The 13,140-nt window shown below is 47.5% G+C and overlaps 1 protein-coding gene across 22 annotated transcripts in view; it reads right to left on the reverse strand.

Moving 5' to 3' along the window:
- NRXN2 (neurexin 2) overlaps positions 1-13,140 on the reverse strand; it is a 286,100-nt gene that overhangs the window by 17,023 nt on the left and 255,937 nt on the right. For all 22 annotated transcript variants that reach the window (XM_042439705.1, XM_042439702.1, XM_042439704.1 and 19 more), the window contains one exon: positions 1,682-1,760. In XM_042439705.1, the coding sequence (XP_042295639.1) occupies positions 1,682-1,760 (79 nt within the window). The remainder of the gene's footprint in view (positions 1-1,681; positions 1,761-13,140) is intronic.

Here is a 13,140-nt window from a genome sequence, read left to right on the forward strand (position 1 = left end):
CCTCGATTCGGAAGGGCAACAGAAGGGCAACCAGGTGTGATAAAACATTCACGTTACGATGTGAATTCACATAGCTGAACCAGGAGTCACCCCGGATCTGAGCTCCAAAAAGCTCCGTGTGATATACTCCAGAGTAGGGGCAAAATGCGTATGAGTCTGTATGTCTGGAGTAAGTTGACTCAGGTTGCTGCCACACAGCAGAACTAAAGCACTCTGATCCCGCTTTAAATGCCATGGCCCCATAATAGGGAATCTTGGGATTTGCAGTCCATTGGGACACCCGAGCTCTCTCTGAATATCCCACATGACCCTCTTGTCTTGCGTGCCTTCGAGGTGTTTTTGACTTATGGCAACCCTAAGGCAGACTTATTGGGGTTTTCTTGGCAAGATTTGTTCTGAGCAGGTTTGAGATAATGTGACTTGGTCAAGGTCTACCAATCCCAGAATTCCATAGCACTGAGCCAGGGCAGTTAAAGTGTGTGTGTGTGTCAAATTGCATTAATTCTGCAGTGTAGATGCAGCCTAAGAACTTTGTGTTCTGACAGATCCAGGGGTAATTGAACCATAATCGTTGGGCTGCTGGTGGTCCCATCTCTATTCATTTTGACAGTTCATGTTGTCTTTTTCCTGCCATACCAAGTGCTTCTTCTCAGGGAGAGAAAAGCAGCCTGGCACGGCTCTACCATGTCTGGTCCCCAGCACTGGGTGAGAGGTCCTCCTTCCATGCCAACTGGCACAACTATAGATTCTGAGGGAGAGAAGAGCAGCCAGGCATAGTGCCATTGCGCCTTGGTCCCAGTGGCGAGTGAGGGGTCCTCCCTCCATGCCATCTGTCATTGCTATGGCCTCAGAAGGAGAGAAGAGCATCCAGGCACAGCAACATCATGCCTTGGCCCAGGAGCTGCTGAGAGATCCTTCCTCTGTGCCAACTACCATTGCTGTGGTGTCCGAGGGAGAGAAGAGCAGACAGGCATAGAGCCATTGTGCTTTGGTCTTAGCAGCTGGTGAGAGGTCCATTCTCCATGCCAACAGCTACTGCTATGGCAACATTTTGACAGTCCATGCTGTCTCTGCCTACCATATCAAGTGCCTCTGCTATGGCCTCTGAGGCAGAGAAGAGCAGCCAGACACATTGCTAGCATGCCTTGGCCCAGAGGTTGCTGAGAGCATCTCCCTCCATACCAACTGGCATGGACTCTGAAGGAGAGAAAAGCAGCCAGGCATAGTGCCATTGTGCCTTGGCCCCAGCGGCTGGTGAGAGGCCCTCCCTCCATGCCATCTGCAATTGCTATGGCTTCAGAGGGAGAGAAGAGCAGTCAGGCATAGTGCCATTGTGCTTTGGTCACAGGTTCTAGTGAGAGGTATATCAGGATCCAATGTGCTTTGGCCAAACAGAAGTCTATGGGGCACACATGGGACCTTTGGTTACAAGGGATGAAACAAGAGGTGGAAAAGGAAAGGGAAAAAAGAGAGAAAGAGAGTATGTGCCTGTTGCTATCGTGTTGCACTGGCCTGAGCAAAAAAAGATGCACATTTGTGTCTCTGCACAGGGGCCCCAGAACTGATTCTCATGTCTCATGGGCAGGGCGTGTATGGATCTGGATCTGGGCACAAAGGCCGGTCCGCTCCCTCCCGCTTCTGACTGTGTGTCCCGGGGCTGAGAGGATGGAAAAAGACCCACCTGTGCTCGGCTCGCACTCTTCCAAGTCTTCGTCGTCGCTGGGGCACTCGGCCGAAGCTACTAGGAGGTCATCTGTGTTCTGAAGGGAAGGAAGCAAGAGAGCCAGCGGTCAGTCGGGGTTAGAAATCAGTAACCATTCAGTTAAAAAATTGTAGACTCAGTCATAAAATTTATTGGGTTTTGTGGGTTTTTAAGGCTATGTGGCCATGTTCTGGAAGAGTTTATTCCTGACGTTTCGCCAGCATCTTTGGTTGGCACCTTCAGAGAATGCTGGCATGGAAGAGAGTTGGGTGTGTGTGTGTGTGTGCGCACACACACACACACTCTGTGTGACCCTGGGTAGGGAGGAGTATATATATACTCAACTCTCTTCCAAGGCGGCTCACAGACAAAACCTTTAAAATCTCGATAAAATTCAAAACAATTCAAAACATCCACACCCAAAATAAAATCACATTAAAATATGCAAAGGTTAACAGCAAACTAAAAACCCATCTGTTCCATAAAAGTCACCCTATTATGCATTAATATGCATAATAAAAATATGCATAAAATTGTAGCGTTGGAAGGGACCCCAAGGAGCTGCCCGATCCGACTCACTTCTGCCATGCAGGAATACAGAATCAAAGTATTCCCAACAGATAGCCATCCAACCTCTGTTTAAAGACCTCCAAAAAAGGAGACTCCAATGCACTCCAAGGCAGTGGACTCATACCTCTAGGTTATGTATCCATCGCTACGACGGTGAGTTCCACCTGATATCTCCATCTATCTCTACATAAAGTTAGGCAAATCATGGTTCCAAAATCACGTTCATTGAATGCAATCCTTGGTCCAGCCAAGATTTTGACTTCTGGATGAACGCTCCCTCCCTTTCATGCAGGAAAGGAATAAGGAAAGAGAGAAAGAGAGATGAGAAATGGGGGGAAAGGAAAGGCAGAGAGAGAGAGAGAGAGAGAGAGAGAGAGAGAGAGAGAGTAAAAAGTCGATGCAGAAAGAATGGATGGAGAATAAGATGCTTCTTTGGGCTTTGCAACTCAGCTCTTTTGCAACTCAGCTTAAAATCCACAGCAGGTTCAGTACTCTGCACTGGCCACTTATGGCCAGCATGCAGCTTCCAGCAGGAACAAAAGGATGACCGCCTCCGGACCTTTGTTGCCTGACGTTTATAATTCGGTTGCAATGTTGCACTTGGAGGTAGGCATGCCTGTTTGCGTCTCCTCCGGCTGTCACAGTTCCAAGAGTCAAGGAAGAGACAGGAGACAGGATCGCCCTATCAGTGCAAATGTCAGTGCAGCCATTTTCAGTGGCTTCTTTCCTTGAGCCGCTCCTGTTGCAGTTGGTGATGATAAGAACAGCCACCTCTGGCTGCATGATAGCATTTCAGCTGCTTTCGTTTGGGCATGTAACTTCAATGACAGTTTCCTTATTTCTCCCCCCGCTTTTTCCTTTCAGCTCGCAATTGAGACGTGGAATGGGCTCGGTGCGTTTTAATCGCTGCAAAAACGACGAGTTGCTCTATGTGGCACCAGCTTTTGTGGACTCCCATCCGTGTCAAATCCAAGGAGGCAATTGTGTTGCATATAGGCCTGAAATGCAAGCATACGGTGGTTGCCAGATTGCAGAATTAATAGAGCTTGGCACCGTGGCTCCATCCTATGGAAGCTTGGGATTTGTAGTTTGTTGGAGTGCCAAAGCTCTCTGATAGATTTCTGACAAAATGGCCCATCCTAGCATTCTATAGCATGGAACCATGGCTGTTAAAGGGTTGTCAAATTGCATTACTTCTGCAGTGCAGATGCAGGCTGAGACATTTAAAAACCAGGTGGAATAGTGGGATGCAACCCAGAACTGCATTGGCACTCTTGTGCAGAGAAGGGTAAAGGCCTTGTTAAAACTACAGACCCCAGGATAGAGCTATGGCTGGAAAAAGACCTGGGATGCACCTGTCTCAGCTGCATTGATGCAGCTGAGAATTGCACTGGCTCTTTTAGCTGCTGCATCACGATGTTGGCTCACGAGGTCCACTACTACGACTCCTAGATCTCTCTTGCATGCACTGCTGTCAAGCCAGATGTGCATCCTATATGTATGCTTGCTATGTTTACTGCCCAAGTCTAGTTGTGTGGATAAAAGGGGGCAACACCTTCCACCCCTTTGGCTGCTGGTGCTTTCTCCTTGGAGCAAGGGCAGGGCTTAGACATGAATTAATAACCGGGAAGCGATCAGGATTTGCGTGGAATGGGAAGCCAAAGGACTCCAGGAGGTGTTTCTCCCTTTTGCTATCAGTATTCCAGAGCTTGCATGGTGCATCTCAACACCAGCATGTCGGAATTAGCATCACAAAGGCTTGGACAGGAACCCGGGGCCTGGAATCAATCACTTGGACCCCGTTCCAGCGGGAGGAATGTAAATGAGGTGGCTCTGGAGACAAATGATGGCAGGAGAGACGCCCCCTCTGTCTCCAGCCCTCCATTCTTGATGCTTCTGCACCATGCGCTCGCTGCTCTTGGCAGGTGTATCCCTGCTCCATTTTGTACTGACTGACGCCGGGAAGCAGCACAAATCCGCCTCCCGGCTGGTTTGTCTCCAGATGTTTCTCTGCACACCTACCTGGGAAAAGACCTAGGGTGCATCTGTCGAAATAATGCAGTTTTGATACCATTTGCAAGTCCTGTTGCTGCTTCCTAGGGAGACCTGGGATTTGTAGTTTCACCAGGTCTTTTGCCTTCTCTGGTGCCATAACATTTAGGGTCACCAGAAGTCGGAAACAAGCAGCCAAACGAAACCAAGCAGGAAATTGCCCCCCGACGGAAAACCATTCCGTGGCCGCAGAGAGTCGAGAATCCAGAAAAGTGCATGAGATAAATCAGAAAATAAAAAACGATTACAGATGTTTAATAATGGAGCAATAATAGAGAAATCAATAGACTAAAAATATCATGGTGCAATATCATTTAAAAAAACATTGCAGGGGAACAAAACCACATGTCAGCGTGATATGTTGCATGGCAATGATTTTAGTGATATTATGACCAAATCCAAATCTACCACAAATTTTACGTTATATAACTTTACATATAGTTAGCTATGCAGCAGAGGCACCAAGGAAACATGAGTTGGAAACAACGTGAAGGCACACAACAACAACAACAACAAAGGGGACTCTATCATGGTTTGTTTGGTTTTGCCTTCAATATCTGGAGGAACTTTGTGAGAGTAAGAGCTGTCAGACGGTAGAACACACTCCCTTGAAAGATGGTGGAGTCTCCTTCTTTGGAGGTTTTCAAACAGAGGCTGGATGCCCATCTGTCAGGGATGCTTTGATGGTGAGTTCCTGCATGGCAGAAGGGGGTTGGACTAGAAGGCCCTATGTTTTTATGATGCTGGATATCTGTGTCTGTTTTGTCCCATTGCAATGTAGTCCGTGATCCCATCGGGGAACAATCCCATGATGGGTTCGCTAAGACTAACTCCATCTTCTGGACCAGGTCCTGGGTTGCAGCGAACCTGATGCCAACGATGCCCACGGGAAGCCAGGCTTCGGCAGATGGCTGGCACCGGTGCCGAGAGCCACATGATGCCTCTGTGGTTGTGCCAAGTGGCCAGCAGGAGGTGGCTGGAGTATTGTGAAGGACCCTTGGGAAAGAGAGAAGCTCTCCCTGGAGTGGCCCTTGAGAAGATGGCGCACAGAAAGCCTGCTTCCGAAAGAGAGGCCAATTTAGTGGACTCACTCCTCTCCTTTTTTCTCAAGGGAGGCTCTGCAAGGAGGAGGAAAAAACACTCACGGCTGATTTTCTCTGCATACCATCCGCTTTCCATCCCTTACTTGCAGGATTGTGAGACTTCATATTTCTGGGATGGAAATTCAATTTTCCTGAATGAACTTGGTGTTCCAGAATCCCGTCGGATGCGCAACATGTGGCTGCGCACTTGTTGTCGCGTGACTTCAGGCCGTTTCTGACTTATGGCAACCCTAAAGTGAACCCATCCTGGGGTTTACTTGGCACGATTAGTGCAGAGGAGGTTTGCCCTGGCCTTCCCCTGAGGCTGAGAGAGTGTGGCTTGCCTAAGGACGCCCAGTGGATTTCATAGACATGCGGGGAATCGAACCCTGCTCTCCAGAGTCATAAACACACAAACTGCTACGCCACACTGGGATCATGCACTGGTGTCATTTTAAGAATGGTTTGTTTGCTTCAAGCTCTTGTACAACAAGATTTTAGCTGTTTTTATCATAGGCTGCATTTGCACTGCCTTTAACTGCCCTGGCTCAATGCTATGGAGTCCTAGGATCAGTAGTTTGCTGTGACTCTAGAGCACTCTTGATAGAGGAGGCCAAATATCCCACCAAACTACGAATCCCAGAATTCCACAGCATTGAGCCACGGCCAGTGGTTTGAGTGTTGGACTAGGACACTGGGGATCCAGGGTTCGATTCCCCCAATCAGCCATGGGTTGCCATGGGCAAGTTGTGCTCTCTCAGCCATGTTGGCTCTCTGTTGCTCTTCCACCACAAGCGACTCGCAGAATCGCGATTCCCTTTCCACACTTTGGAGACAGGGGACATAGTACTTTCCCTCGGCCTGCGTCCCATGACATTTTGTCCCTATTCGACTGCGTGTGATATTGCTGTGTGCACAGGGATAATTCATCCTAGCTGCCGTTTGGGATTTGTATGCGTGCGCGCGTGTGTGTGTGTGTGTAATTACACTGAGCTCTCCATCCGAACGAAATGCAATTTACACCAAAGCCCTTCTCGGAGTGCATATTTATTCGGAGGGGTTTGGTTCAAAAGAGTAATTTTTCCTAAGCCTTGGAGATTACTTGTAAAGGGTTGGGTGGTCTCATTATGGCCCTTGGAAGATGATTTGCACAGCCTCGGGCTCCTTCCAAAAGAAGCCACTGGATGGTCCACTGGTCTATTATTATTATTATTATTACTATTATTAGGAAACTCTAAGGCGACCCTATCCTGGGGTTTCTTGGCAGGTTTCTTCCTCTGAGGCTGAGAGAGTGTGACTTGCCCAAGGGCACCCAATGGGTTTCTGTGGCCAAGTGGGGATTTGAACTCTGGTCTCCAGAGCTGTAGTCCAATGTTCACATTAGCACACTACTAGTCACTGTAAAAGAGGTTTTGAATCCCATTGTGGGAGAAAGGCGGGATATAAATCTTTGGAATAAAATAAATATCAATACTGTACATAAAAATATATATAGGAGGATTGCTTTGTTTTGTTCCAAGGTAATGATAGAAATAACCTCCCGAAGCAAAGCATTTCCCTTAGGAAATATCTTGGGAGGCTTACAAAACAGCAAAGGAATTAAAACGCAGTGCTTTCCATCATGCAAAAGAGTTGTGCAAATGAAATAACTGTGGCTAGGATTGAATGCGCATTTTGGAAGTGGTAACAACCCGAAACCTTCTGCTCGCAATGCCTCCGAACACGTTGCTTTCCAAACCCGAGAGTGCTCCTTTTGCTTTCCTAGATGCCTGTATGGCTTCGGCGCAAAGTCGCGAGTGAATTTTCCAAACACAACCATCGACGTGCCAAAGGTGAATCCTGCGGCGTATAAAGCGTCCATGCGTGGAAGAGCCTTCTTGTACACTTGCAGTGTTTTAGTTTGGGTCTTGAGCTGTTAGCGTCACGGTTGCGCATCTTTTCCTCTGGATGCCCAAACTGTATTTCTAATGGTTCAATTGCCAGGAGACAAAATTGGGAGGCGGAGGGCTTTGTCGCAGCAGCCTGTTGTCTTGCAGCGATTGTGTTGTTTAAGCAAATGCAAACAATTGCTATCATACTTTCTCTGCAAATCGTTATGGTTCCGCTTTGGTGATGTTCATTCCCGCCATTGGTTGTCCGCAGTGCCTTATTAACCCCACATTCCTCCCCATTTCCATCCTATGGAGTGTATATACCAGTGACCCAATGTCCGAACTGCAAAGGAGGACAAGGCCCCACAAAGTGTAGGATGAAGAGAAAAATGGAGGGCCTTATTGAATGAAAGCTAGAAACACTCCTATAAATATAAATATAAACATTAGCTGAACGTTGACCATCAAATTATGGTGGAGGATCTACAAATGCCTAGAGAAGTGCGCTCCCTAGGAATCTGTAGGTTCTCCAGCACAACTCCATGGTCAACATTAACCAGACGTTGACCGTCGAATTGTGCTGGAGGACCTAAAGAGGCCTAGAGAAGTGTTCTCTCTAGGAATCTCTAGGTCCTCCAGAACAACTCTATGGTCAACATTTGCTAGACGTTGACCACTGAATTGTGCTGGAGGACCTTCAAATGCCTAGAGAACTGCTCTGTCTAGGAATATTTAGGTTGTCCAGTGCAACTCTATGGTCAACATCCGCCAGGCGCTGACCATCAAATGGTGCCGGAAGACCTACAAATGCCTAGAGAAGTGTTCTCTAGGGAAATGCTGTGGGCTGTAGTGTTTTGTGCTTTTATAAATATGTGTGTGTTCATATATAAAAATATACTATTAAAAAGAAAGAAAGAAGGGTTCTTTGTAGGAATCGCTAGGCCAGTGATGGCGAACCTATGGCACACGTGCCAGAGGCGGCACTCAGAGCCCTCTCTGTGGGCACATTTGCCATCGTCCCAGCACAGAGTTTTCCAGAGTTTGTTACTAGAAAGCCAGAGGGACATGGCACTTTGCAATAAATAAGTGGGTTTTGGGTTGCAGTTTGGGCACTCGGCCTCGAAAAGGTTCACCATCAATGTGCTAGGCCCTCCAGTGCAACTTCTGGTGAAGGTTGGCCATAGAGTTGTACTGGAGGACCCAAGATTCCTAGTGAGAACATATTATTCGGATCTGTGAATAATCAAATCCCTAAAAGTCAGAAACGACTTGAGGGCACACAACAAGAAAAATAAATACATGCCAAGGACTGGCATTGTGGTTTAAGCACTGGGGCATGAGGAACCAGAGTTCCATTCTCCACTTGGCCATAGAAACCTATTGTGTCATCTTGAGCAAGTCATGCACTCTCAGCCCTAGAAACCCCGATCATAGGTGTCACTGTACGTTGGAAACGACTTGAAGGCACGCAACAACAAGAAGCAGCAGCTCATTTAGATACCTCCAGGGAGAGAATGGTGGGATCCTCTATGGGTTGCTTTGCATGCCCATACCTACAATGTGGGCACATTGCATGCTCATACCTACAAGGTGCCCCCTATCTATGCACAAGAGCAAAGCTTGAAGCACATCTCGGTGTGCAAGATGGTGGTCTTAACCCGAGCAATTGCTTGCAAGGGCAGTAGCAGCTATTCTGGATGAGCTTACACACCCAAAAATAGGGGAGCATTCCTTCCTCCGCCAGGTAAACTCCTCTTGCATCTTTGCGCCACCTGCCTCTTCCCTGCCTCCCTCCCCACAAAACCCACCCTCTCTCTCTCTCTCTTCCTCCCAAAGATGAGAAACCAGGCCAACCTAATTACCGCCACGGTTGCCATAGCAACCGGATGAGGACTTTGTCAGCGGTCCCCCCACCCTCTTTTTTATTTTTCCCAAAAAGAGAGAGAGAGAGGGAAGCATCATCTGTGCCATCAGAGGATGGAAAGCCTGAGATCTGCGGAGGGAGATGTGGCTTGCTTGATTTTAATTTTTGCGTGCATTGCAAAGCTGCGACGGCGGGAGAGGTGGGCACAGGATGCAACGCATCGGTCCTCTCCCTCAATTCGGTGCTTCCCCTAAAAAATAAATGGTGCAAGAAGCAGCAACAAGAGGGTTGGAGGAGAAAGGCGAAGTGCAAAAGAGAGCTGCATTCAGCCAACCTGGAATTGGGGGCGCATCTGACACTGAGAGCAAGCATGAGCATCAAGCTATGACTCTAGAGACCAGGGTTCAAATCCCTGTTTGGCCATGGAAACCCACTGGGTGCCCTTGGGCAAGTCACACTCTCTCAGCCTCTGAGGATGGCAATGGCAACCCTCCTCTGAAGAAACGTGCCAAGAAAACTCTATAATAGGTCGGCCTTAGGGTTGCCATAAGTCGGAAAGGCACACCACAACAACTACAACTGACACCCATAGAAAGGGGGTCATGAGCCTCCAACTAACTAACTTGGCAGGGAATTTCTAGTTTGAGGGCTGGCATCCCTAGGAAAGGTGGACAAAAATTCCCCACCAGAAACCTTGGGGCGTTCACACTAATTTGTTTGTGCCAAGGAGATGTGGATCGCTGCACTGACGCATATCGGGTTTGTTGTTCCCATTATGTTTTGGGTTTGCGAATCTCTCTGAGTCATTGTAACCCTTGTGTTATTCACACACGTCATCGTTTCAGGTTAAAAACTGGAGCCACCTCCCATCCTTGAACGGCACAGAGCGATCTGAATCGATTCGGAAGCGGATTCACACTGCTGATGATGCAGATCGATGTGGATCTTTCAGGAAAACTCGGGGGGGGGGAATGGTATCGGCTATCCTGGGTTAAGTGGGGGAATGTGGGAAGAGGAAAGAGAAGCCGGGACATTTTAAATTTGGGATTGTCCCTGCCAAACTGGAACAGTTCGAGGGTACGAAAGACCACAAAGAGGGGCAATTTGTCCTCTTGCAGACTCTTGCAGTTGCTCATACCTGTTTCGATGTGTACAAGCAAGAGATCCCCGTGAATTTGTTCCAAGAACAGAAAATTGGATCCGTCTTTGAAAAGAAACATCACCTAGAATTTGGGCTTCTGCCCAAATCCCCGGCATTGTTGCCTCCAGTCACAGAACATTTTGACGCCAGAAAGAGTACAAACAGCTCGCCTAGTAGGAAACAGCGGAATAAGAATAGGGAACGGAGAAAAGAAAAGAAATTGTTCTGCATTTCCCAGTGCAAAATACAGGCCTCCTCACCCCATATATATATAAATGGAAGCAGTTAAATGTCACAAAGTGAAAGAGTTAAGCATCGGTTTTCACACTTCTGCAAACTTTTGCAATGCAGTTCTTTGGTTGACAGATGGGTAGAAAAATAGATGTTGGGAGAAGCGAGCACAAAAATGCATATATTGTTCGAGAGTCTCTCCTGAGGTCCATGTGATGAAACTTTGTGTACATTTAGCTACATAGCTACTAAGAAACCCTATTAGGGAATTGTGAAGATGCATAGCGGGACACTGGAAATGGTGCTTTTATGCACATGGAGCTATACCAATGTACACTTGCGCTCCCTAGCTGGTTTCCGGATGCACATTGGATGCAATGCATAGCGGTCCAACTGTGCATCAGTACTAATGTGCATTGAGTCCTGTTGCGTTGTGGCTGCACTATGTGTTGGTCAATTTTCTGGCTTCTCCACACTGACCCTTTCTGCATGGGCCAAATAAAATGGCCTCTTGGCCAGGAGTCTGGACAACGCAAGGCCCAAACCCTGAGACAGTATGAAAGACGTCTGGTCTGTTCAGCGCCAAACACTCTTAAAACAGTTTAAAAACTCATAGTTTGCTCCAGGTCTTCCTGGAACAACATGTTCCAATGCCATCTCTTTAAAATGTGTCTGGCTGTGCCATCCGGTGCAGTGGCTCCAAGTCACTCATTCTGAACTCAAAATAAGATGTCCAGATATATGACTGAGGCAGGACACCAATTTTGACCCCATTGATGTGCTATGGCATGGGTGGCATAGTGGGATGCTTATATGAACAGTTTCAGTGTCAGAACAGAGGGACTCATATAATGGAAGGAGCTCGGTTCATAATCGGGGCTGTTCCTGGAATATCCTGGCCTTTGCAAACACCACTGTAGTAACGTCACAGCAGCCCTTTGCCAAACACAGACATTGCAAAACCGCTGGATTTTATTTACCGCAAGTGTGAGTCCACTTCCAAAAAAGTCCACTATAGCAGGGTTTCCCAAACTTTGGTCCTCCAGATGTTTTGGACTTCATCTCCCAGCATTCCTGACTTTTGGGCCAAGTCAGCTGAGGCTTCGGGGAGCTGAAGTCCAAAACGCCCGAAGGAGGAAAGTTTGGGAATCGGTGCGCAACAGGATCCTATGCACATTGTAGTTTGGGTTGCAAAAGACTCACATGTAGATCAAAACCGCACGAGAATGTGTTAGGAAAAACGTGTACTTCTTGTCTATTTTTCTTTTGAAGCGGCTTTATAGGTGCAACATTTGGGCTGTGGAAAGATGGCCCAGATTTTGTCAAAAACCCTTTTCGGAACAAAAGCGCCAAGTCCTGCTGAGGCTGAGATTTTGAAAAAGAGGAGGGAAGGGACTTCTCAGCAATTTCGGCTCACATCCTCCCATCCCTGATTTATTTTAGGACATTACAGACCCCATTCGGAGATCGCTTGTGGATGAAGGGAAGTTCATAAATCCAGTCAATCGATTCATAATAATAGCCATGGCATCAGGACTGTTTGATTTCGGCAAGAATTAAGAGGCGTCTGTCTGGATCTGACCCAACCTGGTCATCGGGAACAGAATTAAATGACTTTTGAAAAGTATATATGAGGAGGAAAGAGAGGGAAAGAAAGGAAAGGGACGTGTTTCTGGCTCTTCGGATGTCAGACAGGAAAATTGGGGTGCATCTACATTGCATAATTAAAGCAATCTATTACCACTTTAATTGTCACGGCTCCATCCTATGGAACGGTGGGATTTGTAGTCTGCTGAGCTATTTAGAAGGCACTAAAGTACCCTGAGAGAAAAGGAGGATTGAAGGTCAGGTTAACTCTGTAGTGTAGACCAGCACTCAGAATACCTTGGGAACTGTACATCCTTCACCAAACTACCAATCCCTTATGTAAAGTGGTGTCAAGCTGCTTTAATTGCGCAGTCTAGACACACTCTGGGTCACAAAGCCTCCAACGCCGGAGGTGATGAAGGTGCAACTTGAAAGCTCTCGCAAAGGTTGAATAAATCGTAGCAAGCCAGGAGGCATGACTCGTATGATTTGCGGCAGTCGCAGAAACCAGCTTCTATTTGCCACTCCGTTTGGGGGACATGGCTGGAGAAAGCTGATACTTTGGAGAGCAAAGGGCTTTCCGAACATCCCTCCCTCTGCGATTTTGTGGCACCATTCCCTAACGGTGGGATGGGATGAGCATTTTGATGGGTTTTTGTGGGATGATGAGTGCCAAGGAATCCAAGACCCTTCGTTCTCCCTCAAATCCCCAGTGAAGTTCTTCTGGGTGAGATACTGTATTAGCCTTTTCCAAACCAGCATCCACCAGAGGAGTTGGACTACAACTCTGGCCATCCTCAACTAGCAAACAGATACCCTGACCGCTGAGGTCCTCGAGGATAGGAGCAGATCACTTTGGTGGCCACTTTTTCATCCCTGGAACCTCCTGAGTCCTGTACCCCTAAAGAAAGTAAGATTCTGCCTTGGTTGTGGTGGAGTCTCCTTCTTTGGAGGTTTTTAAGCAGAAGCTGGATGGCCATCTGGCACAGGAAGGGCTTTGACTGTGGCTTCCTGCATGGCAGAAGGGGTTCTTAGAATCA

This window comes from Sceloporus undulatus, chromosome 9 (assembly GCF_019175285.1).
Source record: "Sceloporus undulatus isolate JIND9_A2432 ecotype Alabama chromosome 9, SceUnd_v1.1, whole genome shotgun sequence".
Lineage (NCBI taxonomy): Eukaryota > Metazoa > Chordata > Lepidosauria > Squamata > Phrynosomatidae > Sceloporus > Sceloporus undulatus.